Source organism: Aptenodytes patagonicus, chromosome 9, assembly GCF_965638725.1.
Source record: "Aptenodytes patagonicus chromosome 9, bAptPat1.pri.cur, whole genome shotgun sequence".
NCBI classification, from domain to species: Eukaryota; Metazoa; Chordata; class Aves; order Sphenisciformes; family Spheniscidae; genus Aptenodytes; species Aptenodytes patagonicus.
This window is the reverse complement of record NC_134957.1, coordinates 18,913,646-18,938,512: the sequence shown is the minus strand read 5'-3', so window position 1 is coordinate 18,938,512 and position 24,867 is coordinate 18,913,646. Positions and strand designations below refer to the sequence as shown.

The window sequence follows — 24,867 nt, the reverse complement described above, 5'->3', positions numbered from 1 at the left end:
ACCAACTGGGTATGCCACTGGTGATTTGACGGGGTTGATCAGTATGGAAATTTGCTCATTAAATGTCCACCCTATCAGAGCAGCCTGATAAGAATTTATACAAAGCACTATTAAAGCAACGTGATCTCTGCGGCATCACTGTGTTTCAGTACAGAGCCTCTATGCAGTATAAATGCATAGTGAGTTTTCTTATAAAATAGGTATTGATTAGTATGTGCACTGCAAAGAGCCTCATCACAGGCTTTCTCATAAGCCACAGTTATCCTAACGTTATTGTGCTTCAGAGCAAGTAGGATTCTGATCTAAGCAGAACATGCAAGTTAGGTGGTTGATGTAAGAGGGTTTTGATGCAAGTGAAATGTGGAAGTAGTTTCTCATAACACGTACAACATGCATTTAGAAAGTTGCATAAATCATATATTAAAAATATAAATCCATATACAAACCTATATTAGTTCCATTACTTAAAAGGTGTTTTCCCATCTAATAGAGCTTTTTGACTTTTTTTGAATTTGCAGAAGTGTTCCATTGTGAATTCAAATGATTCGTTGTGTATTCTTCTACAAATCTAACTGTAAATGATACCTGTTTTAAAGTATGGTTGAGAATTTCTTGCTATTCAGTGCCAAAATATATATTTCATATATTTCTATGTTTATATGTATAATAAACATATAATATTTATATATTTTGTAATACTATTGGTTAAATATTTTGTGAAACCTTTCAATGACAGAACAGTGATGGAAAGGTCAAAAAAGTGCTATTCTTTGTGAGGAGGAGAGCATTAAGACACTTACACAAAGGTCACTTACAGGAACTGTAAGTTTTTATGAGACTTTATCATTTTGCTGACAAGGTCAACTTGATATTGATCGGCTGGGTATTTTGTTTAGTTACTTGAAGGCCACTTATTTGAAGAAACCTGTGTAAACATCCAGGCAATATTCTTTATACTCCTGCCCTATTCCAGCATTTTGAGTTGCTTACTGTGTTGTCTTTTTCCAAACAAAATACAAAATAAGGTTAAAGTATTTGATTGTCAGTGTTTAAATTCAAGTTATCATAACTACTATCATTTGTTAAATTTAACTGAATCTCTAACTGTAGAAAAGCTTGAAGATTTGATCTGGTTTTTATCCTGATTCATAAAAGCATTTTTTGATGAAAAATTTTTTGAAGTATTTTTCCAGTCCTTGCAAATGATTTATCACCTGCTTTCATATCAGGCCAGGTAGCTGTGGGTTTATGAGACTTTAATGCCCTAAGCGAAAATAAAGGAATCACAAGTTTAGTCCGTGTGTGAAAGGAAGTCGAAGTTTACTGTGACATTTGACGCTCTGGTGCTGTGTCTCCCGCCCTTATGTGAGCCATTAGCGCCACTGTGTTTTAGATGGCTTTGGTAAAATTAGGTTGGGGTGGGAAGGGAAGAGTTAGCCAGGTGAGCTGAAGATTTTCTTCCTTCAGGTGGTGAACAAGTAGGCAACTGGGGATCTGTCTGCGTTACATCTGTGTCTGCATCCTTCCGCCATAAAGGGTGTAAAACTTCGTGTTATGTCTTCCTGGTCTTGTGCAGCATGCACTGAAGGCAGCGAGTATTACAGCCTGGCGCTTAAGTGGCTTGGTGGACAGTGTTACGCTGAGAAAAGTCGAGCTGTGGCTTCGCATACCCGTGAGAGGCCTTTGCAACCCTGCGGCTGGAAATGTGGTCACGTATGGCAATGGCAGGAGACAGTAGTAGAGTCGCTGAGCAGGCGGAATGTGGTGCTAAGGTTGAGATACTCATAAGTTGGACGTGTTTTTTAATCATTCTTGCCCTTACATAATAAGGAATAATAAAATTACAGCTTTTAAGGGGCTATTTCATGGAGCTTTTACATTAATTTAGATTTGAGAAAGTGCATATCCTTACACATGAGAAGATAGCACATATGAAAGTAACACAGTGAAAGAGAAGACCTGGAATATTAACTGCTTACATTAAATGATTTGGTCTGTCTGCTGCCTTGGTTAACATCATTAAATATATTTCTGCCACAAACTGTTCTCACAGAAAGTGAAGACTTTGGTTATTAAACCTTGTTTTAAGAGAATAAAAATAAATCTTTATTAAGTAGTTGGTTTTCTGCAGCCTAATTTTTAGAGGTTTCTGTGCATCCTAATAAATTTTTGTTACTTGTTTTAAAAAAAAGAGGCACTATTGAAACCTCCCGCAAAATAGATGTGCAGCAAGGTTATCTTTTAGGAGGAACTTCTGTATATATATTTTTTTTTTCCGTGAGTCAGGGTGCATAAGTATACTACTATTTTTTTCCAGTAACAAGCTAAATTTGTTGGGTTCGTTGTTTAGCACTTTTGAAAGCGGGATGCACCACGGGCGTCTGAGGCTGCTTGCACTTGTTGCCTTCATGGCAAAATTTATTTCTTGTCTACTGCATCTTCTTAGTAGAGGCCCTTAATTTCTCCTCATTTTCCTGTGGCTTCTGTAGCATCATCTCCATTTGTTCTGTCAGACAGGATATATAGGAAGGCTTTTTCCTGTCAGTAACCATTTCTACAGAGTCATCAGGTAATCTTTTAAGCCAACCCTGTGCTTGTAAGTCACAGCACCTTTGTGTTCTTCTGTCGCAGATCAGACTACTAAAGCAACTCATAAAATAAGTACTGAACTTAGGCAATAATAGGCAGTGTTGGCAAATAACAGTAAATTATTCGGGCAAATAGCTTTTGAGAAGCAAATAGTGCTTATTAGTAACTTGTCTACAGAAGCATCTTAACACCAATTTGATACGGTGTGATCAATGCAGAGCACAAAAACTTGTGTTCATTGCTGAAGCCCCATGACAGACTTGTCAGCTGGCCTTAGTCTCTGGCAGACTGGCAGCTCCTTAGTTTGTCTTTTTAGTTCTCTCTCTCTTGAAGAGTTTTTTATTGACTTCGGCGCTTTCAAGCCCACTTTGTTGAGTCGGAGATGTGAACTGTGGGGTTTGTTTGTTGGGGGGGGGGAGGTGGGTGTTAATGCTAGAAGCTCTTTATCCAGGTCCTATTTGTTTCTGAAGAGCTATTCCATCTCAGGTTAAATGTTTGGATGAAACTCCCTGAGATTTTGTGTTTCAAGCAAAGACGTGTCTTTAACCTCTTTCTCCAGACAGCATCCTGTAACGTGGGGAAGGGAAGGCATGCACTCCACGGTGTTACTTCTGCCGTAGTGGTTGGTCTCCCTTCCTGCCATCCCTCCAAGGGTTCTGTGGGCCTGGATTTTCTTCTTCCATTACTATGTTAGAAGCCTTAGACTCTCTTCACGCCATGCGCAGTGTTTTCCACTCTTGCTCAGGAAGGTGGTCCTTCCAAACATATTGGGAGGACACACAAGCAGGAGATGAAGTTTTGCTCTGCTGGAACCCAGTGACAGCTACCGTCAGTTGTTTCTCAAAAATTCAGACAATTTCAGAAGTTAAACTCATCTCTACAGCCTTCTAACAAGAAATGCTTTCTGTGGGCTTTTTTAGGTTTACCTTTTGTGTGTTTTCACTTTTTCTGTGGTTGCTTTTGGAGATTCATATTGTATGCTCACAGCTGGCAGTCCACGGGGTTAAAAGTCCTTGTTGCAGATGGGAAATGGGCTGATATCAAACTGGGTATTAATCTTACTTCCCTCTGCTGCTGACCTTAAAATCATTAAGAAGCTGTGAGCAATTGCTTTTAATTAAGCAAAATCTCTTTTAAGGTCTATGTTTTTGGTCTTCTAGCAATAATATTTACAGCCACCTTTTTTGTTACATTTCTTTTTCTAGGTTAATAGCATCTGTTAATCTTAAAAAAAAAAAAAAAAAAAAAAAAAAAACCAAACAACCAAAAAAACCCCAAAACCCCCCTAAATTTATTTTAACAGAGCTCCCTGTTTGTGAACCATGCTGCTGAAAAAGGTGTGCCGTAACCCCTGTTATTTCATCACAGCCGCTGCCTTAAAATTAACAGCTTCATGAAGGCAAGGTTACAGGACAAGTGCACCAGTTGCATGTGCAGCTGCAACCCACTTGATTTTAATGATACTGGATTTGAACATCATTTTAATGATATACAAAACTGCAAGCTGTAGTTTGGAAGGTTTCGTTGAGGATCAGTATAGCCCCCATGTTGGTATGAGTTTGGACAGGAGATGCAGAGGAAAAAGGGGGTTGTACTGCAGGGTAGAAGCTTCTTCCTGTTGAAATGTCTGCACAAGCTAAAAGGAAAATGTCCATTTCTGAACCATCGTATGCTCTCGTAGAGTAACGCTGTGGTGTATTTTTGTTTTTGCTAAGTCTGGTGGTTTTCTAAAGTGTGAAGTCTCTTATTCTTGATTAAATGTAATTTAATTTACAGCAAAATACTTCAAAAGAGTGAACTTTCTGTTTTCTAGGCTTCATATTTTAAAAGATACAAAATGTTATTTTCACTTAAGATGAATATGCATCCCTTTAGAGAAATAGTAACTGTTCCGTCTTAGCTTTAATACCAAATATAAGTTTTTGTAACATATTTTGTGCATAAGGTACAGTTATTGCTTGGTCTAATGGGATAGTGCTTAAGATTTGGTTATATATTTTTTTTTCAAGTTGCTGTTATTTTAATTATATTTTTAAAAAGTAAACCAGTAAAATAAGACATGTTCAGATTCTTTCCTGGATTATAGTGATATTAATACAATTTAATTGGTTTATATCAATTAAAAATAAAATTGGGCCTTTGTGAGTTAAATTTATATATGATATCTGAAATGGATTTTTTTTTTTTCCCTAGGACTGTTTCCTTAAGGAGTTCCAGTTGCTTGTTTTCATGACTTTGAGCCTATTTAATCAGAGATGGAGCAGATGGACTGCAAACCCTACCAGCCACTGTCAAAAGTTAAACATGAAGTGGATCTAACTTACACAAGTTCTTCAGATGAAAGTGAAGATGGGGGAAAGCAAAGGCAATCTTATGACTCAGGAGAAACTCTGAATGAATATAGCCAAGAGCTAAGACTTAATTATAACAGTCATAGCAGAAAAAGAAAAACCATTGACCAGTCCACGCAAGGTAAATTGTTTATTTTATCTACTAATTATGGTTATTACTTTCTGATTACTTACTATGAAACAGTATCACGTTGTCAGCAGACAAGCAAACATCTTGTTTTCAAAGGCCTGTAGTGACAACCCACTTTTTACCTATTTTTAACCATGCCGTAATATCAGAAATTTCGGAAATATTTTTTTGAAGTAAAATTGCTTTTCTAGCAGCATGCACTGACTGGTATTCTGGAGACCATCACATGATAGCTATAGATAAATATTTCTTTAGTAGTAGCTATTCTTCTTACTAATGTTGACTGATTAATTATTTACTACCTTTGCATATGTTGTGTACATTCTGATATAAAATCAACACTGAGTTTGTAGGCTATCTCTGCATATGCTTACAAAGCCTATGAATGAATTCAAATGTAACAATTCTCTTAACAAAATTTCTAATCGCGTAAATAACCAAGTAATTTAAAAACTGAAGATAATTACTGTATTGTAAGAAAAAAGCCAACAGTTAAGTTTCTTTTTTAGCCTTTTGCATGATATGGACAGAAGTCTAGGACAAATATTTGAGAGCTTATGATGGTTGAGCTAAGGTTAGGAAAAGCTACTGCTTAGTTAGAGATAAAAGCTAAAAACTAAAGAAATGGAAGATAATGAGCAGAATTTACTGCAGCATTCCCTGATAGACTGCTGCTCGTGGAAACCCACGTGCTGCATTTAACACACTTTGTACAGACAAGTGGCTTATCTGTTGCCTTTAGCTCTGTCACAAATTTGGGCAGGATGGTGGGGCAGGGAGAATATTTTTAGGAATCGGAGTGCGTGTCAGAAGCAGCGAGAGTCCTGTCCCCTTAAACGTAACAGCAACAGGGTTCCAGGGGCAGTCACTCCCTGCTCTTCAAGGAAGTGGTTAAATTGATCCATTATAGTGGATATAGTGTGGCCAGTACTTCTCAGCTGAAAATTTTGGTACTTATTAAACAAAACCAACAAACAAAAACCACAAACAAAACCCAACAAAAAAAACCCTACACAAAGCAACCCAATCCCTCACCGCTCATTCAGAAAAGCCTTCTCCAATTTTCTGAATATTAAAATATTTGTTTTTACAAGAAAATAAAAAATAGGCTTTTTGAAGCTGGAAAATTTGTCTCCTCTGTGATGTGTAAATTAATGCAAAAACTAGAACAGCTGTGCTACATAGCTCTTACAGCCTTTTTGTTTTTTACTGCAGATATTCTGAATCAAGTTACTTTCATAATACTGGTGTTGTCTGAAAGTACCTATAATTCATGGGAGAAATAATACCTAGCTGCCAGAGATAGCCTCAATCCATGTACATATATTCCCTCCATAGAGTTACAAAACTGCAATGTTGGGAAAGAAAAAGTCATGAATACAGATTTCAACAAAGTATGGTATAGAAAACTTGACGTACGTGTTTGATTCTTTATAAATGACTTGATCTTGAACATGTTATGAGAGTTTGGTTAACTAAGATATGGCTATATTGTTGTAACTGGAGATGATGTAAATGTACTGTAGATCTACTTAAAGCAACTGCCTCGTTACTGATAACTGTGGCTATGAAAGCATAACCTCTGCATTGACCTAGGTCTCTGAAGAGCTCCCTGTTTGCAAAACTTTGCTGCTATCGGTATTATTGTTAGCTGTAGCATCGCTCGCTTGGACACATAAAAGGGTTGCAATCACTCTACTGTAGGCGTAAGAAACCAGCCTGTGTGTCATATGTCGAATTTACTCTTCCAGAACAGTGCCTCTGAAAGCAATCGCATTAATAATTTTGGAGAAATGGTCAAATTATTGTGCGTTTCTGCAAGAAGTTGTCAGGCGTGAACTTACCTCACTTATTCAGGACTGGCCTGTTAGGAATCAGATTTATGCTTGCGCAGACCAACAAGTAATTTACACTCATGTTGTAAGATGATTTTATTGGAAATATATGCCCCAAGATTCTTCCATTCAAATTAATTTTTATGAGATACTGTATGAATTTGCAGATCTTCTATTTTACAAGCATTGGTATTTTTCTTCTTGGAAGCAATACAGTCTTGTACTGCTTCAAACTGCAGTATGAGGCTTGATGTCCATGTTCGCAGAAAATCACTTAAGCCTCTACGGTAGTTTGTCAATATGCAGGGCAGCACTTAAATACTTGCTTTACCTCTAGGCACCTTCTTTCCTGAATTGTCTAGGTCAGTATATTATTATTTAATATATACTCCTTGCTTTATTGTGTTATTGAGCATAAAAGTGGTTTTAAAAACATGTGTACCAGTTTGTAAGGACGGAGGTGAACTTTGCTTTTTGTACTAGAAGTCATAGTTTTTTCCTGTGACAAATTCAGTTTGGTATAACTGAGTTAGTTATTGCACTGCTAAGTATATCTGTTTGGCTTCCCGGGAATTCATCCCTATATCTTTGTAGTGATTTAAATCATACAGTTTTCCCTTGCCACAAATTGAACCTAAATGTTTAGCCTGGCAAGAAACATAGGTTTGAAATATGAAACTGGTTGAGCTCAAAATTCAAACAAGAGCAAAAAAGTTTGGAAAGCCGAGTGTAAAATTTCAGACTTCAGCCAGAGTTTGATTTGATTACAGTGCTAGTGCGTTATTTCCAAAAGGACACCAGGTTTCACGGCATGGGGCCTGGGAGTTGGAGAGTTCTTGGTGATTCTTGGTAGTTGCTCAGTCAATACCAGAAAAAAATCAGGTTTAGTTTTGGACTCTGAATCTGGCATGTATCCATAAAACTGTAGATTGCATTTGTTTTAAATCCATTCTTTTCTAAAATTCCTCATGAGAATCTTTAACAAAGTTTTTCTCATGTTTGGCACATCTTTGGAATGTAAAAAAACCCCAAAAAATCAAAACCAAAATCCCCACAGTGCCCCTTCTCAAAGAGGATTGTTCTGCAAGGAGAGCACTGTACCATGCCGTTGCTTAAAACTATTGCATAAAAAAATTCTACATATTAAAGCTAAAGGGGCATCCATAGTGGTATCCCCAGGTAGTGACATAATATTCTTCTCTAGCTACTAGCTGCAACTGAAATAGTACCCTGTACTTAATGTGTGATGAATTAATGGATTGCAGAGTGAGGATAAAATCCATGAACTTCATCCACGAAAGGTGTGAGAATAGATGAGAAAACAGACACATAGTAACAGTCATGAATGAAGTGATAAAGATGAAGGGTGAGAGAGCAATCAAACGAGCTCTAATGATGGAATGTGAGAAGAAAATTGTTTCAGAATACAAAAAATTAACGAAGAGAAGCTTATAACAGGAAGAAGCGTAGGGGTATCTGTATTGATCTAGTTAGTTTTGTGAAAAGAATCACCGATTTAGATGTTTATGGAAACTGGAAGAATTTGTATTGGCTACTTAAGCGTGGCAGGTTATAGAAATTAGACTGGGCAGTCATGAATTTAGTAAATAGCTTCAGAGTAAAATGTGATTTATTGCTCAAAATACTGATATATCTCAGCAATTTCTGTGAAGATTTTTGTTATGAGCAGTTTGACTATTTCATTGTTACTATCAATATTGAGGATTTGTTTCTATGAAAAGTTTCAATTGGAATCTGAGATTATGTAAAATCATTACGCGTGGGTATTTATGTGTTTGCATATATAGACAATCTGTATAAACCAGAACTCTACATGGCATGAACTCAAAGGAAACGTTTTCAGAGTTCTTAAATGTATCCTACAGAATTGAATAGCACCGTTAGTATTTCGCGAAACATTTTTTGTGTCAAAGTTTTGTTTGAAAGTCCATGTGATCTTGCAAATTGCAAAAATTTTTGTTTTAAAGATTGAAAACAATACCCAAATATAGAATACTTAACTGCTTCAATATTTTTGTACTCCTTACAATTCCTGAAATTGTATCTCAAATCTTACTCTTCAAAGAGGAATGGTTTATTGGTTGGTTTCACATGTCTTATAGATAGGAATATGAAAGAAAGAAAGAAAGAAAAAAAAACCAGTAAGTATGGAATTAATCTATTGATTAAGCAATGATTTCTAGGTTATATTCTTGAGGTCTAGTACTGATGTCCCTCACGGAGAGTCCAGTGCAAGATAAATTGTGTCTCTGGAGTTATTTGCATCAGAAACTTGTAGTTATCTGGCAATTCCAGATTTAACAAATAACACCACAGACTGTTTCAAGCTGAGCTAAGTTTTACTGGCCTAACAACTCAATGTGAGCAGATGCAAAACTCGCCTGACAAAGCGTCATTGACTCCTGAAGAGTCAGTGCTAATTGCATAATGTGTACATCTTAAAATGCATTCTCTTAGTCACTGGAATGTTCAAACTCCTGTTTATCTGAAGATATGTAAATCTACAATATCTCATCCTGGCAAGAACATCTTATGAAGTAAATTCCTGGCAGACACAATATCATATAGTTTGGGGATATTGGCAAACATAGTAAATTAATTCTTGGAAGAATCGGTAAACACAGTGTTTTGTATTTGAAAGCGATGGGGTAGAATTGGCAGAAGTCGTCAGAAATGTCGTTCTTGCTAGGAAACTCATTGATGGACCTCGCTGCGAGGAAAAAAGTTCTCGTAGCTGTACCATACATAGATTGCACTTCTAGCTTATTTGCGACATGTTTATATCATTAGAACTGTTTTCTTCCACAGTTTTCTCTGTTTCCACCAAAGTTAATATGAAAGGATCTGTACTCTACAAATACTGGCAGTACAAAAAAGCTTTATGGCTTTTAGGTTAATTATAGATTTGTAGAAAACACTAGTTTAGAGGAATGAATTCCTGATAGGATAAGCATCTGGGATTGAGTCATTGGCATGATAAAGTTTATTGATCGTTAACAATATGAGCATACGGCGGTAAATTTCTGGTTAGACAAACGTGTATTTCCTGGCAAGATAAATATATTGAACTGCATTATGGGCAAGGCAAACTGGAGTTATTCCTAGCAGGAAGATCCAACAGCAAATATTTTCTGGTAAATCTGTGTGAAAAAAATCAGCATTACTAGTATTCTAGGAAATGACGTTTTAGAGTGCTTCACAAAGAATTGACCTTTTCTGCTTTTAGCCCAAGAAGTAAGGAAAACTTTTTTGTAGGACAAAAGCTGCAGATTGGTAACATATTAAACATTTTGTAGAGAAGGTATAAAAAATTATCTTCAGGAGCAATAGGTAAACAGATCCAGCTAGATGTTCAGAATCTTCCTTGAATGAACTCCATTGGCTTCAGGAAGAGGCCTGGGTCACAATGTGAGAAAGCTGTGCTCTTCAGCCTAAGGCCGCTTCTGTTTCATCCTTGATTTTTTTAGCTTACTGCTGTTGCCATCCGATTCTCATTTCTGCCCTCTGTTACGTTCCAGAAATGGTGGGGATACGTGGGCCATAGAAACGTTCCAGTGCTGAAAAGCACTTTCTTTCCCTAGAAAGGAGAAACTACATGTGGGGTGCAGAAATTGGCGGTCTGTTTTGCTATGCTTTAAAGTTCAGCAGATTTAAGCTTACCAGGAAGGAAGATTTAAATGCATGTAACTCTTAAGATCATATGAGCAGTCAAAACCAGTTTTACTTACCATCATAGACATAAATATGAGGCGTGCTGACAAGCACTGGTAGGAAATCGTCCTGTCAGGAAAATGTCATGGTGTTTTTTTGTCATCTGCAAAGTAGCAAAAGCTTTTTATATAATAGCCATATTCTCCTCTGATTTCAGAATTATGTAAATCCATTCAGGGCAGCAGATCTGCTTTGCGTCTGTACCAGGGCAATGGAGAATTGAATTTGGGCTGTATATAGCATGTGCTTTTTGTTTCAATTACTTTATTTTTAAATGACGTGTAAAGGTAAATAAGCCAATCTTTATTAGCTTCTCCCCTTAATCTGTTATGTATAATGCTAGAATAATACTCTAACACACCACAAGCTTGTGGTCTTGTGAGCCCTCCCAGAGGAAATGGATGCCAACAGAGTGGCTGTGATGTTTCAATGTTTTAACAGAGATTTGGAGCACTTGTCTGGGTGAATTTAGGACTCTGTGCTTTTAACTTCCACAAAGAGTAGTTAATGAAGGGAAAAATTTTATCAGGGGGCGTCCTCAAACTCTTCTTGACATTAAGAAGGTAGAGCTCGAGTGCTATCAGGGCTAACCTTGTGGTCGATGGAACAGGGTAGAACAGTTCAATATAGCTCTACCTGCTAGCTGCATACTTTGGAGCCTTTGCCAGTAGTATTCATGTGATAAAGACGTATCAAAATAAAGAATATTATAATGGCTATTTATTGACCTGTAAACAGGACACAGTAAAATGCATTTTTTATGTTTGCAGCTGGAGGGGAGATCATTAGTTTCGAAAAGGTCAAGAAAAAATGTAAAATTAAAAGAAAAAGTCTCTCTTAAAAGAACTACTGCTATGCAGGCTTTTAGAAATGTGGTAGTTTTGAACTCTTCAGCTGGGTAGTTATTTACTTCTCTTGTTCCCAGTGTTTTCTTTATGATGAGATTTGTGGGTTAATGAAGGATGGGGGTTTTTTTAACCTTTAAGCTGCATAATTTGTTTAGAGCTGTGCATTGAGTTGTTGTGGAAGGTGATTGTAGCACAGTGGAATGAAGCATTCCCGAGTTCTGGAAGAGGAAGGTAGGAACAGGCTGATTACAAAGGAAACCAATTATTTTTGCAAGCACTTTTCTTGAAATTCTGTAATTTAAGGAAGAAAATACAAAAATAACATAGAAGACTTCTGGTAACATACTGTTACTAGATAGGGCTTTATCAAAACTGTTGAGGTATTTTGTAATATAGAATCTTTTTTCACTTGTTTTCAAATGCCAGACATCTAAATTTTAGACTTTTCATGTTGTCGGCAACATTATTTTGCTGATTTTAGAAAATCTTCTGAGAACTTAAGCATGTTTTGTACCTGCATGCTTTAGAGCAGGGACTTGAAGCGTAATGAAGAAGTGATGTCTGTGTGAGGGTACACAATATATCCCTCGTACTGTCTCATGAAAGGGACTCAGCTTTCAGTAGAGGGTGATTTAAAGGTCCTTCAGATTTCTGGGCTGTATACTAGCGGAAGGAAGCGATAGCTAATAAGCTCCATCTCCTGCTGCTGTACGTTACACCATCTGGTCTGAGTGTTTGAGCTTCATGTTGTTCCAAAAAAATTACATATGAGGCAGAGTAAAAGACTCCACACTCCTAAAACTTTAGTGCATTGTCTTCTCCTGTGTTCCCTTGCAGAAATAAGGATTCCTGGTGTGCTGTGCTGTGCTTTGTTTGGCTAGTTGTGGTCTAATCACGGTGATGTTACTGTCTCCCAGACAAAAACAGTGTGATGAGCAGTTCCCTGTGGCTTCCTGGACTGTGGCCTTCTCCTCTATATGGGGAGTATCTGCAAACTCTAAGGAAAGGAAAAGCTGCACTTAGATTCAGACCCCCTCTGGATATTCTTTCTTGATTTGCCAAGTAATTGGAAATTTCTCTCCTTGGAATAACTGGGGTGAGGAAACTGTATGTGGCTTCATTTAAAATCTCACGGCGGGAATACTTTCCCTTCCCCTTATCAAATCAAAACACATGAGCAAACTGGATGTGCAGAGACTCTTTTCCCCCAAGGCTGAAGTGGGTGCTCCCTTCCTAGATCACAACTGTTTTACAAAAGCTTGTAACCTGCTGTTACCATTCCTGTAATGCTGCTTCCTATCTTATAATATCTGCCATCATCAGTGAAAAAAATGCCTTGTATGATCCAAAACAGTTTCATTCTCATAAGTAATTCTTTTGATTTAAAAAGCAAATATCTGAGAGAGGGGAAGAGTGGGAAAAAAACTACTGAGAAGGGAAATAAACTAGAGAAGGATCACAGTGCATTTCCAATCCCCTGCTAACAAATCTCATCTAAGGAATAAAAAAAGCATTCTCCAAATGTTACTCAAGCTTAACAATCCATTTGTCAGTGTACAGATACAAACGACAATCCTAATTTCCATTCTCTTCTCTGAATCACCAATTTTCTATGGTGTAAAATGCCAGAAATCATAGAAATAAAAATCAGAAGGGGAGAGTAACCCAGCCAGTGTAACAGAAACCGAGATACAGCAATCCTTATAGTAACCTGTGCCAATGCAAATTAAATATCTACAGCAGAGGCTTAAACTTTTGAGTTAATATGTTTTGGAATTCTGTTTGTCAAAACATGAAATTACATCTGTAAAATGTTCTCGCTATAGTAATAGAGCCTCTTCCTATTACACGACAGGTCTTCTTGGACACTTTTAAGTAAGTTAAAACCAAGGTATGAACAAACATCAAGATAGAGTGACGAAGTGAGTGTTACAGAACATGGGAACCAGTGAACAGCTCTGCACTTGTCCTACAAGCCATTTAATACACATACTCTTGCTGTGTCTTTTATGTCACTCTTTTTGAAACAAAGAAGAGCTGTCTTGTTTTCTGGAACTAGAAATCTGGTTTGCTTATCTTCTAGAGCAGATGCTGAAACAAAATAACATTTCTTCCCAGGATTTCTCAATTATGTATCTGTCAGAAGATTTTGTACCTCTTGAAATAAAGAACTGTCAAGAAGTAGCTCAGTGAGTCGATGACATTGCTGTGTATCTGGATAAATAGCAGGGTGGGTGTATCCTAAGTCATTTACAGCTCAAATTAGTTTTTCTTTTGAGAATGAGACTCAAATACTTCTGAATTTAGTTCTATAGGTATTTATGTGAAATAAATTTTGACTGTGATTTGAAATCTAAGGTGCTCCTTTCAAAGTTTCAGTTTTATTGGAAGCTGCTCAAAAATCAGTTTCCTGGTGACTGTCACTCATTAGGAATGCTTTGCAAGTGGGTGAAGTATCTTTAGCTCAGATGGAAAAAACAGCATGGAAGGAATAAAGTAATGTTTAACACCAGCAGACCGATTCTTTCACCACCACCACCCCCCCCCAAGCACCAGTTATATAACAAAACAGTGAATACTGAGTAAGGTTGATATAGTCACTTCCAGCTGTAACCTCAGGAAAAATAGTCTGAGGACCTAGAAAAGCCACATATCAAAATATAAACAGTTGCTGTGAAAATCAGCAAGAGATTGTGAAGCCAGCAAATTCAAATGATAATATTAGTACGGTGACTAAAGAGACATAAATGTCAAGTTTTGTAAAGTTTTTTGAAAGATTAACTGTGCTTTATTCAGTATTAATGTACTGGAATTCATAACTGCTACAGAAGTTGCATCTGTAAGAAAGAACATGAGCAACTGGACTGTCTTAAATATTGTGCTCAGAAATAGGCTGTTATAGAAGCCCTGGTCTTTTTTTCTGATAACTGAAAACGGTAGTATCTGAAAAGCTAGATTCAGTGTTGCCACTGACTTAACGGACGTAAGGTGCTTAGCTTCACACACGATTTTTGAACTGCCAAGAAAAACTCAATCATGTGAGCCAGGACTATTACCATGCTTTACAGACAATAGAGAGCTGTAGAGGAAGCTGTTATTAGCTAAAGAGAAGCAGCATCAGGTTACGCTGCCCATGGCCCTGGAAGTGGGACAAATCTGTCTTTGAGACTGAGGTGCCAAAAACACCCTTCCTGCATACCTGGGAGTGGAGAAGAATCTGGACCTCCCTGCTGTTAGCGCTTTCTTAACGTGGAAGCATAGCGTGAGCTGTGTAGAGCTTTGCTTGGAAAGAAACTAAATGGGAGGTGCCGTATTTCATGGTTCAGCCATTGTTTATATCACTTTGCTAGTAAGGCATTTTTCCTGGAATTAAAATAGTAGAAAACAAATATAAGGAAGAGTGAACCAACTTCAAAAACCTAGAGATACTTAAGGTTATTCCACTTTCCTGTAGATGGCATTTCCAAACATCACAAAGCATGCATAACGGGACCACATGAATGTGCTCCTGCTGCCTTTTGGATAAGCAACAAAGCAATAGAAGTGACCTGCTAGAATGGGTGGAATGTAATCAATCCTCATGCTTACAAAAATGTGCAGTGTTTGCTGTTAGGAGGCCACCATAGAAGGAAAAATTAGTGTAATCTTAAACATTGAGAAAAATTCATTGCAGATTTATGAACTGTTCTGCAAAACTTCTTTCAATAAAATTGATTTTAGTAAAGCTATCTGAGGTTAATCTATTTTTATTTTTATCTGTTTTTTAAATTTATTTTAATTTTAGTTCTCCCACTGAATGGAGAATTCTTTATTCACTGGATTTGCCACACTCTTTCTCAGTAATTCATACATAATTTAAGATTACTTCTATTCAAACAAATGACGATGCATTGGTCTAAAAGTGACCTAAGTAAGGGAATAAATGTCCCAATGTGCTTAAACTACAGGATTTATCAGAGGGTTTTATTTACGTTTCCTAACAGTTCTCCAATATTGGTGGTTTTGGCTTCCTGGTACAGGTGTACAGTTCCTATGGACAACAACGTAAGCAGCAAAATATTTGCCAGACATTCTTAAGGCTCCCTTGCTTCTAAATATTTTAGTAGGGTGAAAGTGGTTGGTGTTTAGAAGTACATAAAAACTTGAGTTCCTCTTCATTTTAAATTACAGAGCAAAGATTATTCACATATGATTTTCTTAACAGCATAATGTAATAAAATGTATCCTAGAAGTAGATTTTGTTATGTATAAAAGTTATAGAAATGGAAATGCAGATAACAGTGAGTGATCACTTATGGGGATGTTAATTTCTTAATTCATTCAATTTATTAGTCATAATTTTTTTTTCTAAGTCTTAAAAATGGAAGCTCACTTGTGCTTTCACTGATTAACTGTAGAATTTTGTACTTTGGCATCATGCAAGAGGCTTGCATGATTTACTTCAATATTGTTCAAGAGAGACGTAAATAATAAAAGTAAGCATTCATGATAACTAGAAACACAGTTAACAACATTAGTGCAGAAAAGATGTAATTTTCTTTTTTCAGACGTTTTTGTGGCCTGTGAAACATGCCTGCACTTTTCTTCGGGATGAAAGTTTTAAAATTCTGATCAAAGAGCAACTTCAAATATTGTTTAAAACATTTGCACTCAATTCAATTTGAACATATCAAACTTCTTCCTTCTTTTCGAACACTTGCATGAAATTTAATGATGTCTGTGAGCTTGATCTCTTTATTTCACCATCTATTGAAGAAAAACAATTCTGTAACTTCTTATGCTGCTGTAATCAAGACAAGAGAACTTTCTAATTTTTTTACAAAAATCATATCAGGACACTGATTATGTGGTTGTCTGTAATGTAATTTTGGGACATACTTTTAATCCTTCCTAGTAATGAAATTAAAGAAACTGATTGTTACTTTATAATTTTTAGTAGAAATCAAAGGATTGTCTATTGCGCTACATAAAATTAGTTATTCTGTTCAGCTGGAGGCAGGAATTAATCTTAAAATTTCTCAATAATATTTTCCTTTTGTTATTTCTGTGGGAGTTTTCATATTTGTTACTACAAATGTGTGTATAAGTACAGAAGGGTATGCGTGTAGTATTGACATAGTACAATACAAGTTTTGTATTGTTTTTTTTAAGGTGCGGTCTTGTACCCTACTCTGTTTAGTCCAGAAAAATAGCCAATTTTTTTTCTGAGATTTAGCTGTACATATGGAAATGCAGAATATTAGAGGAAATGCAGAAATCAGAAGTGTGTGCACCTGTGTGCTAACTTCAGACCAATTTGGGGTTTTTCTTTGTAACTGGAGTCAGTTAGTAAGAGTTTAAATAGATAAATATTAGAAATGTTGTCTAATGGTTGCCCCCAGAGGTATTCCCCTGTGCTGCTTGGAAAAGGTGTTATTAATTTCCTCACGCTCTCGTTCCTTTTCTCATTTTGTACTTAGGGATGGATTACAAAATCTGTTTATCTTTGGCTCTCTGGAAGGAAATACAGAATTCATGAAGAGAAGGGCATGGTATGAAAAAATCCTTGTATTTCAGTTGAGAAAGGAAAAAAGGAAGTTATTTGCCTGCTCTGACTGTATAAATCTTCATTCATGTGAGCATGTCTTGGATGACCATCTCGTCTGTTACCTATTGTAAAAATAATGATGAACACACAGCACCTATCTGCATTGACAGCACTCCTCCTCCCATTGTGACTGCCATCACATAAAGTGTGTCTTTGTTCCTTTAAATGTATTTCATTTCTCCTCCTGTGTATCCAACTTTTCTGAGTCAGTTCTATATTCAGTATTATTTAGTGAGTTCTAATGAAAAAAGTAAAATGAGCGAAAGAGTAATAAATTTACTGGAGTATCTGTTTGCATGATCTTATTGAGTACAACACAGTTTAATGTCAGAACACACTCAACTTGTGTCTGTGACAAAGGACAAAGCATACCCTTCACCTAACCAGTTAGCACAGGCAAAACTTTCAGCATTATACTACGTCTACAGGTAAAGCTAAAACTGAGTACACTAACTTAGGCATCTTTATTCAGGAATGCATCATGCCAAGATGGTATTTTGATATGCTGCTTGATGGTTTTCGTTGCTTCCTCAACATTTAAACTTAGCTTAAGGTATTTTCTAAGATATTTTGGGAGTTTTATTGATCTTAAAAGTTCGTTTCCCAATGGTTAAATTCCTTAATAAATTAATGCATTAATTTTTATGGGTTTGGGCTTTTTAGTCTTAAGAGAAACTATCTGACATGCAGTTTTGTATTTTACTTTGGTCTTTGGATTACGACTGTTTCTTTTCTGCAGAATTTTTCTGTGAAGATACAGGAGAAAATGAATTTTATATTTCTGCTTATAGATAAAAATATGAAAAACACAGGTCTGTTTTTAATACTAATTCTGTATGCAGTCAGTCCTTTGACTTCACTAGTCATGCTACTGTAAATCAGAAAATAATCTTTCTGTCTTTAACAACAACAAAGTACATTACAAATTACGTATTGTAGCATGTGTCAATACTTAACCTTGAGTAGTGTTTTGTCAGAAGTGTAAAATTAGTTGTTTTGGAAAGGAAATATTTGTAGGATTTATTTGGTTAGTTTGGTTTGCATGCAGATTCTCAAAGGATTAATCGAACTGTTGATTCTAGGGATACAGTTCTTCCTGGTATCAGTGAGAATTATGCTTACGGGTATGACATGAGTTTAAGCTGATATTGTAGTAGTGATTACTTAATGTTTGCAATTAATTGTTGGCTATTGATCTGTAGAGTTAGGTGTTCGGGGAGAAGGATGCTAATAGTTTGCTTTTATTCTATGCTTAGAAAAAGAATCTGCTTTCAGACAATTAAAAAAAAAAAAAAAACAAACTACTTACTGAATTATTTGTCCATCTTTATGTCCTAGCTGCTGGATCAGACTTTTGAAGATCTCATTGGTGCATGTTTTTAAAGTATCTCTTGGCTCCTTCCCACACTTTTACTACTTCAGTGGTACTATCCGGTATTAAAGTTTGGCTTGCTTCCCAGGGATGGCACAGGGACAGGAGATCAGTGATAGCTCTGGTCAGCGGGCTGGATCACACCTGCCTTCCGTATGACTCCAGAGCAGTCATACAGATGGTCAGACATTGTGTATACCTTTACCACTGCCTTCACCGCAAGATAGGTTTAGTTACCATTGCTCACTTAAATATTGCTGGTTTGCAGTTAAGGGTTGTCATAGCTTCACTCCGTGCTGTTTTGGAGCCAGAAGATACAGGCAGTGTTTCCTTTTTCCTTCATTGTCCCGTTGGACTCCTCTCTGTGTTCTCAAGTCTCTCTTACTCCATGTAGCTGTTCAACTCATTTTTGGTCATGAAAGGAAAGGTCCTTCAAAATAGTCCAGTCTGCTTTCTACATTGCTTTTTTAAAAACATCTGAGGACTTCTGGCATGCAGACATCTTCTTTTAAGTTTTTCCTTCCAGTCTGGTAACGACTATTTTAAAAAAAAAAAAAAAAAAAAAAGCTTATAAATAAAGTTAAGCTTCCCTACTTCAGTCCCATTGTGGTGGCCATTGTGCTTCTGGGTCAGTTGCCATGCGTTCACCTCAGCTAGCCGGAGGCTTGTGCCACTAGCAAAGAAATTGGCAGAGCCAGACTGTACCTTTTGAAATGGCTGCCTCTGAAAATTTGTATTACTCTAAGTAAGCAAGACGTTCTCTGACAGGAAAAGATTTTGGAGTTGAGGAGAAAAGGAAAGGGTGGCGTTGGATACCTCAGTGCTATTTACTTCTTGCAGAAATAATAGCAGTAAAGTATTTATTGGAGTAGGGCTGAGCATACCTTCAGGGATATAAAAGCTATTTAGCTAATTTTCACCTTTGTATTTAGAAACTAACATAGAGGATAGGTCTGCCTACTGCAGGCTGTTTCTCCAGTTCATGAATTCCTGGCACCCATCTGTGTGTCGTACAGCTGCGCTAGACCTCAGTACAGTGAGCCGTGTCTGCTTTGGTCTGCTTCTCCCGAACATTATTCCCACTCTTCAGTGAAGTATTATTCAGCCTTGAATTCACCCATGTGATGAATATTCATTTCACAGATAATTATCATCATCCCTGAACATCTCCACTCAAATAAACCAAACTTCTCACACCGCCGATCATTTCTGTCACTGTTTTGGCAGCATGAAGCTTATGGTTCCTCATGCTTTAATAATGCTCCATCATCTGTGGTATCAGACTTGGGTCAAATGACCATGATGAGGGTTAGAAAACTCTTCCTTTATACAATGCCTGATGCTTTAGGAAGAAGAAAAGAGAGGCACCTGCCACTCATCTTTCCATGTGCTGCCTTAAATCCCACACCTGAATGTGAGGTAACAGCACAGTGGACATAAACAAGGTGCTTCTTTGCTGTAACTTGGTGCTCCAATTTAGATATCTATTGTGATCAATTGAGTGTTCAGACATCATATTTCAGTATTTTCAAGTTTTTCTCAAGGATTGTAGTTACCAAAAGAAATCTCAGTGCTGAAATTGGCTATGGTAATGGATTTATTTAGACTGTCAATTGAGTGGAATAATGTTGTTAGCAAGTACCTATATTTCAGTTTAATTTTATGATCATTTTAGAAGAATTATATGCATAAAATGTATTTTTAATGGCTAATAAGTCCTACTAAATGAGAAAAAAAGGAACATAAAGGTTGTTTTCTTTCTTTTGTGTAAATATTATTGTTAAAATGAATAAAAGTGCTAAATAGAAAGTAGCTGCAATAACAGCGGTAAGAGATCAGTCAGTGTCTGAAGTGGTTAGAGTTTAGTAGCAGATTCTTTGCAAGTGAGGTATTTACTGACTTGTTGTCTTTAGCAACATTCAACACAATTTTACAGTTGTTCTGTATTCTGTAAGAATTAGCCTCAAAACATGCTTATCAAATCTGCCCGTTACAATTTCAGCAAACTAGTCTAAGCAAGAAGACAACTGTATTAAACAGGAAAACACTGACTTGTGAAATTTTCTGGCCCGTATCTCTTAAGTTTTTCAGTAGCAGTGCATCAACAGGCTGCTTCTCATTCAATGTTTTTTCTGTCCTGGTGTCCATCCATTCATTCCTTGCTACAAATGATAAAATGTATCTGTATAAAGATAAATTCCTCATTTTGAATTGAAATAAACCAGGGAGATGTGGGAAGAGGACAGCGATGAGGGATGTACATACTCTTCTGAATGTGCGTGTTGTTGACAAGACGGTTCAAATAAGTACTTTTTATTAGCCTGGTGAAAATGACTCTTTGTCCTATCTTCACTTTCTTCATTGCTACAGGGCAGCTCACTGTTCATCCTTCTCGGTTTTGAGTCATCCTCATGTTCAAACCCACTGAGTCCAAGCCCTTCCTTCCCCCTCCACTGGGAGCTCTATCCTTAAAAAATGTCTGCTCCTAATTCAGTGCTCAGTTCTTCATGTGTTTACTGAAATAGGAATTGGACTGGTTTATGAGAGTTCCGTCTGATTAGAGTTGAGTCAGAGAGTATCTTGCCATGTTTTTAGAGAGAAGTGATTTAAGCTCCTACAAACAAATGTTGTGGGGTTTTTGTCACTCATAACCACTTCTAGATATGCTGCTTGCATCCTTTGCCAGTTGTCCTGATCAGCTGTGCTGTTTATTTCCCATTTGCTCTGTCACTGCTGTGTCTAATATCAGACACAGTACGAAACGGTGCAGCTCAGGAAATGGTGAAGCAGCTGGTAGGGAAATGAGACAATACCAAATGGTGGATAATGTGAAAAAAGGCAAAATCCACATGTGACTTGTACCCTATGGGGGAACTCTTTCTCGTGAAGACTCTGAACTCAGCAGGTTTGCATGAAACATTTAATAGGAAAAAACAATGGAAAAGAGCTTTAAGGTCTGTTTAAAACATAAAGCTGTCTGCTAGAAGAAACCTTTGTACAAAAGGATATTTAAGCATTTCCTTTTTCTTTAATCTGAAAACACTTCCTTACATAACTGGATATTAGCTTGTATTTTTTTCTGATACACTTTTTTTTCCCCTGTAAAATAGTGTTAAGTCAAGATTGTGAAGTTTATAGTTACATATTTTTACTGGGTTTGTTTTGTTTGTTTTCCTCCTCCTTAATATAGTGAGTGGACGTGTGAACTGTGCTTTTCAGTATATGAAATAATTACTGCTACAGTCCTTCCAGAACAGCTAACAGTAGAGCTAAAGCGTGTTTTTATAGAATAAACCCAAAAGAATTGAGACACTTAACCCCCCTGTAGCGTTCTTGTTCTTAGATCGCCAGCATGATTCCAAATGGCTCAGGTGCAGGATAGGACCCTCTTCTTCCTGTCAAAACACCTGTCTCCGTGGTGTGCATTAAAGCACAAGGGTTATCTAAAACAAAGGTATATTTATTTTTTTTTCTGGTTAGCTGTGGCCTTAGTGTTTGAATTGATATCTGCACAGATTCTTTTAGCAGTATATATAAGTGTCTTTGAACATGGTTTGATACACAGTTGCTCTCATTTTTGCTTGAATCTGGTATTTCCCTGGAGTCTCTGTTTTGCGTGCTTTCTCCCTTATGTGTCCCTTTTCTGATCATGGCTTAATTACATTTTAAGTGCCTTCTGTGTTACTGTCTCTGCCACTTCAATTAGTTCACCTCCAACTGTGTGAATTTTTTAATAAGGAGGCACAAAGTATTTGCAGCAATACAGAACATGAGCTTTGCTTATCTGCCTATGGCAAGCTTTCCTTCAGGGCATGGAGGAGTTTACAGGGTCGCTGTAGGCTAATCTGTTAGTGAGATATCTTGCTCTTTTGGTTTTATTTATTTTCTTTGGGTTAGAGTACTCTCAGCTGCTGTGGAGGCTCATAACTTTGACTTTTCCCAAGCATCATTGATCAAGCAGCTTCGCAGAACCAAGAATTATGGTGAGCTCACAGGCTTTCAGTTGCCCACTGCTGCAGAATACAAGGTATGTTAGCTATGAAGAAGGCTACCGGTGTGCATCTTCTATTCCACAAATAAAATGTCTGAAAGGCAGATGCTGGAAAACTTTAGAAGCAATTTTTATGGGGAATGCTAATACTGTAGGCAATTCCTCCTGTGTTTTTCAGTCTGTTAAGATCCAAACAAATTACTTCATTTTCTAATTTCCTTTTTCAGGATTTGTCTAACAAAGTTGTTGAGTCAACAACTTCTAGTTATCTCACGTTAGATATTCAGCCTCCCAACCATCATTATACACATTAGCAACACAAATATATCCATTTATTTGATGATGAAGGGGATTTGCTTTTAGTTATGGATAGTCAACGTTACCTATGATTTGCATTAGAAAGAGCAGGTGCCTGCCTGCTAATTTTCAAAGGCAAGCAATCACATTTTAATGCTTACCAGTCAGTGACTTGTTATTTCCCAGGTATCAGTTATATGCATGTGTCTGTGTGAAAGATAAAAATGCTATGTGGTTAAATCACAGGCTGGAGTTTTCAAAGTCAGTGACTAGGATAGCTCCTTAAATGAGTATTATATACCTAGATAAGCCACTTAGTATTTTAAAACAATTAGAACTCACATTAAGAAAGGGCAAGGAAATCAGAGAGGTCTGGAGCTGCAAAAAATGTAGCCAAGTGCTCCTACCCACATAAAAATACTGGAATTATTTCTTCGTGTAGTGACTGTCTTCCCAAAGTTTGGATAAATTTTGATGACAGATCATGGGGACTCACAACACTCGTTTAAACTTCATGAAAATGTACAGAGGTCTTTTGATTTGGTGTGCTCTGGAATTCTTCTCATACTTAGTTCCCTTTGGTGCAGCACAGGAACAATGGTGGTACTTCCCTCTTTTGGAGCTCTACATCAAATCTTGAGATGGAAAATTTTGTAGATACCATACTATACGCTTAGGAAATTTATTATGCTGACACAAATGTCTCAGGTTTTCATCTTTCCTTGGTAACCATGATGTGCATTTTAGGGTAAAATATGTTTTAAGAACTGTTTATTTAACTTAAATAATAATAATGATGCTGTGTGACATTGATGTGAGATTACCACAGTGTATTTTCTGGGGATGCACACCTGGAATGACTCCACTGTTTTCAGCTGAGTTACTTGGATGCATCTTGACGGTATAAAACCAAAAACGACACTGTTTTGTGGTTGCTGAAACGGAATGTAGTAGTCTTTATAATTTATATAGTTACTTACAGAAATATAGTGTAGAAGAAATAATATCTGGAAATATTAGAAAATCTAATAAAGGTCTTGGAAGGAAATTAGTTAAACAGTTGAAAAATAGTTACTGTGATTGTACAGATCAAAAATAAGATATGCAAAACAGATTATTTCCATTAAATGGTCTTAATATTACTTAGACTGCAGTAGAGCTGACATTTAAGTTTGAACTGCTGTTATTGAAAGAAATCCCTTTGGTAAACTGAACACTTGAAGAAAGAAGGGAGCAGAAGCGGTCAGAATTTTTTGAAGGCAGTTTAATCTCCCATTTCTTGATCAGATGGAACATTTGATGACAAACCCCTCAAGAGTGTTTTGGGGGAAGAGGGGTTATTTGAGTGACAAGCTGTATCCGCAGTCGGCTAATCAAATGGAACGGATGTGCCAAGTTGTCTTTCATATGTTCTCATTTATGTCAGATTGGCAGCTGGATGTAATTGGATGTGAATGGAAGTACTGAAGAGGTTGTGCACATGTGCATGCTCTCTCTCTTCCTTGTTCCAAGATTAATCTGAAGGGTCTATTTGTTGGTCTAAATGTTACTTAGTGGTTCAGTCTAAATTAAAGAATATGCTGCATCCATAGTAGATGTTAATTTATTAAGACCACTTAAGATCATGTCCACCACATGTAAATTTTTGAAAGATATGGAAAAAAGAAAAAAAATTGTGCAAATATGTGCACCCCTAATCCAAAATAGGGCAAAGTCAAACTGTTTAGCTGTCCTAAGCTCTAACAGGGGGTATCTTGCAGTCTGAGTTGTTTGTTTTGTTTTTTTTTTTTTTTTTAGTGGAAAAGGTGATTACACATTAAAAAGCAGTTAGTGAATTTAAGGGGAAAAGGGAATATTTTAACAGTGAAAAATCAATTTTTGGGTTAGATTTTCAAAATCATGGAAACAAAGTTGGATTTCCAGTTTTATTGTTGGGGCATAACCCAGTGTCTCTTGAAAACCTCACTGAAGAGATGGTTTTAAAATGCTTCATAGCACTCTGTGTTCCACGACAGCAGTCTTGCCAGCAGTCTTTGCTCTGTAGAAGGACTGATACTTTTCATTAAGAGCCCTGAGCAACCTGGTCTAACTTGGCCCTCCTTTGGGCAGGGGGATGTGCTATTGACTGCCAAAAC

At 36.9% G+C, this 24,867-nt stretch overlaps 1 protein-coding gene across 9 annotated transcripts in view; it reads left to right on the top strand.

Annotated features, from left to right (window-relative positions):
- TENM1 (teneurin transmembrane protein 1) overlaps nt 1–24,867 on the top strand; it is a 940,180-nt gene that overhangs the window by 678,110 nt on the left and 237,203 nt on the right. For all 9 annotated transcript variants that reach the window (XM_076347340.1, XM_076347348.1, XM_076347344.1 and 6 more), the window contains one exon: nt 4,783–5,061. In XM_076347340.1, coding sequence (XP_076203455.1) covers nt 4,845–5,061 — 217 coding nt within the window. In that variant the 5' untranslated portion in view covers nt 4,783–4,844. The remainder of the gene's footprint in view (nt 1–4,782; nt 5,062–24,867) is intronic.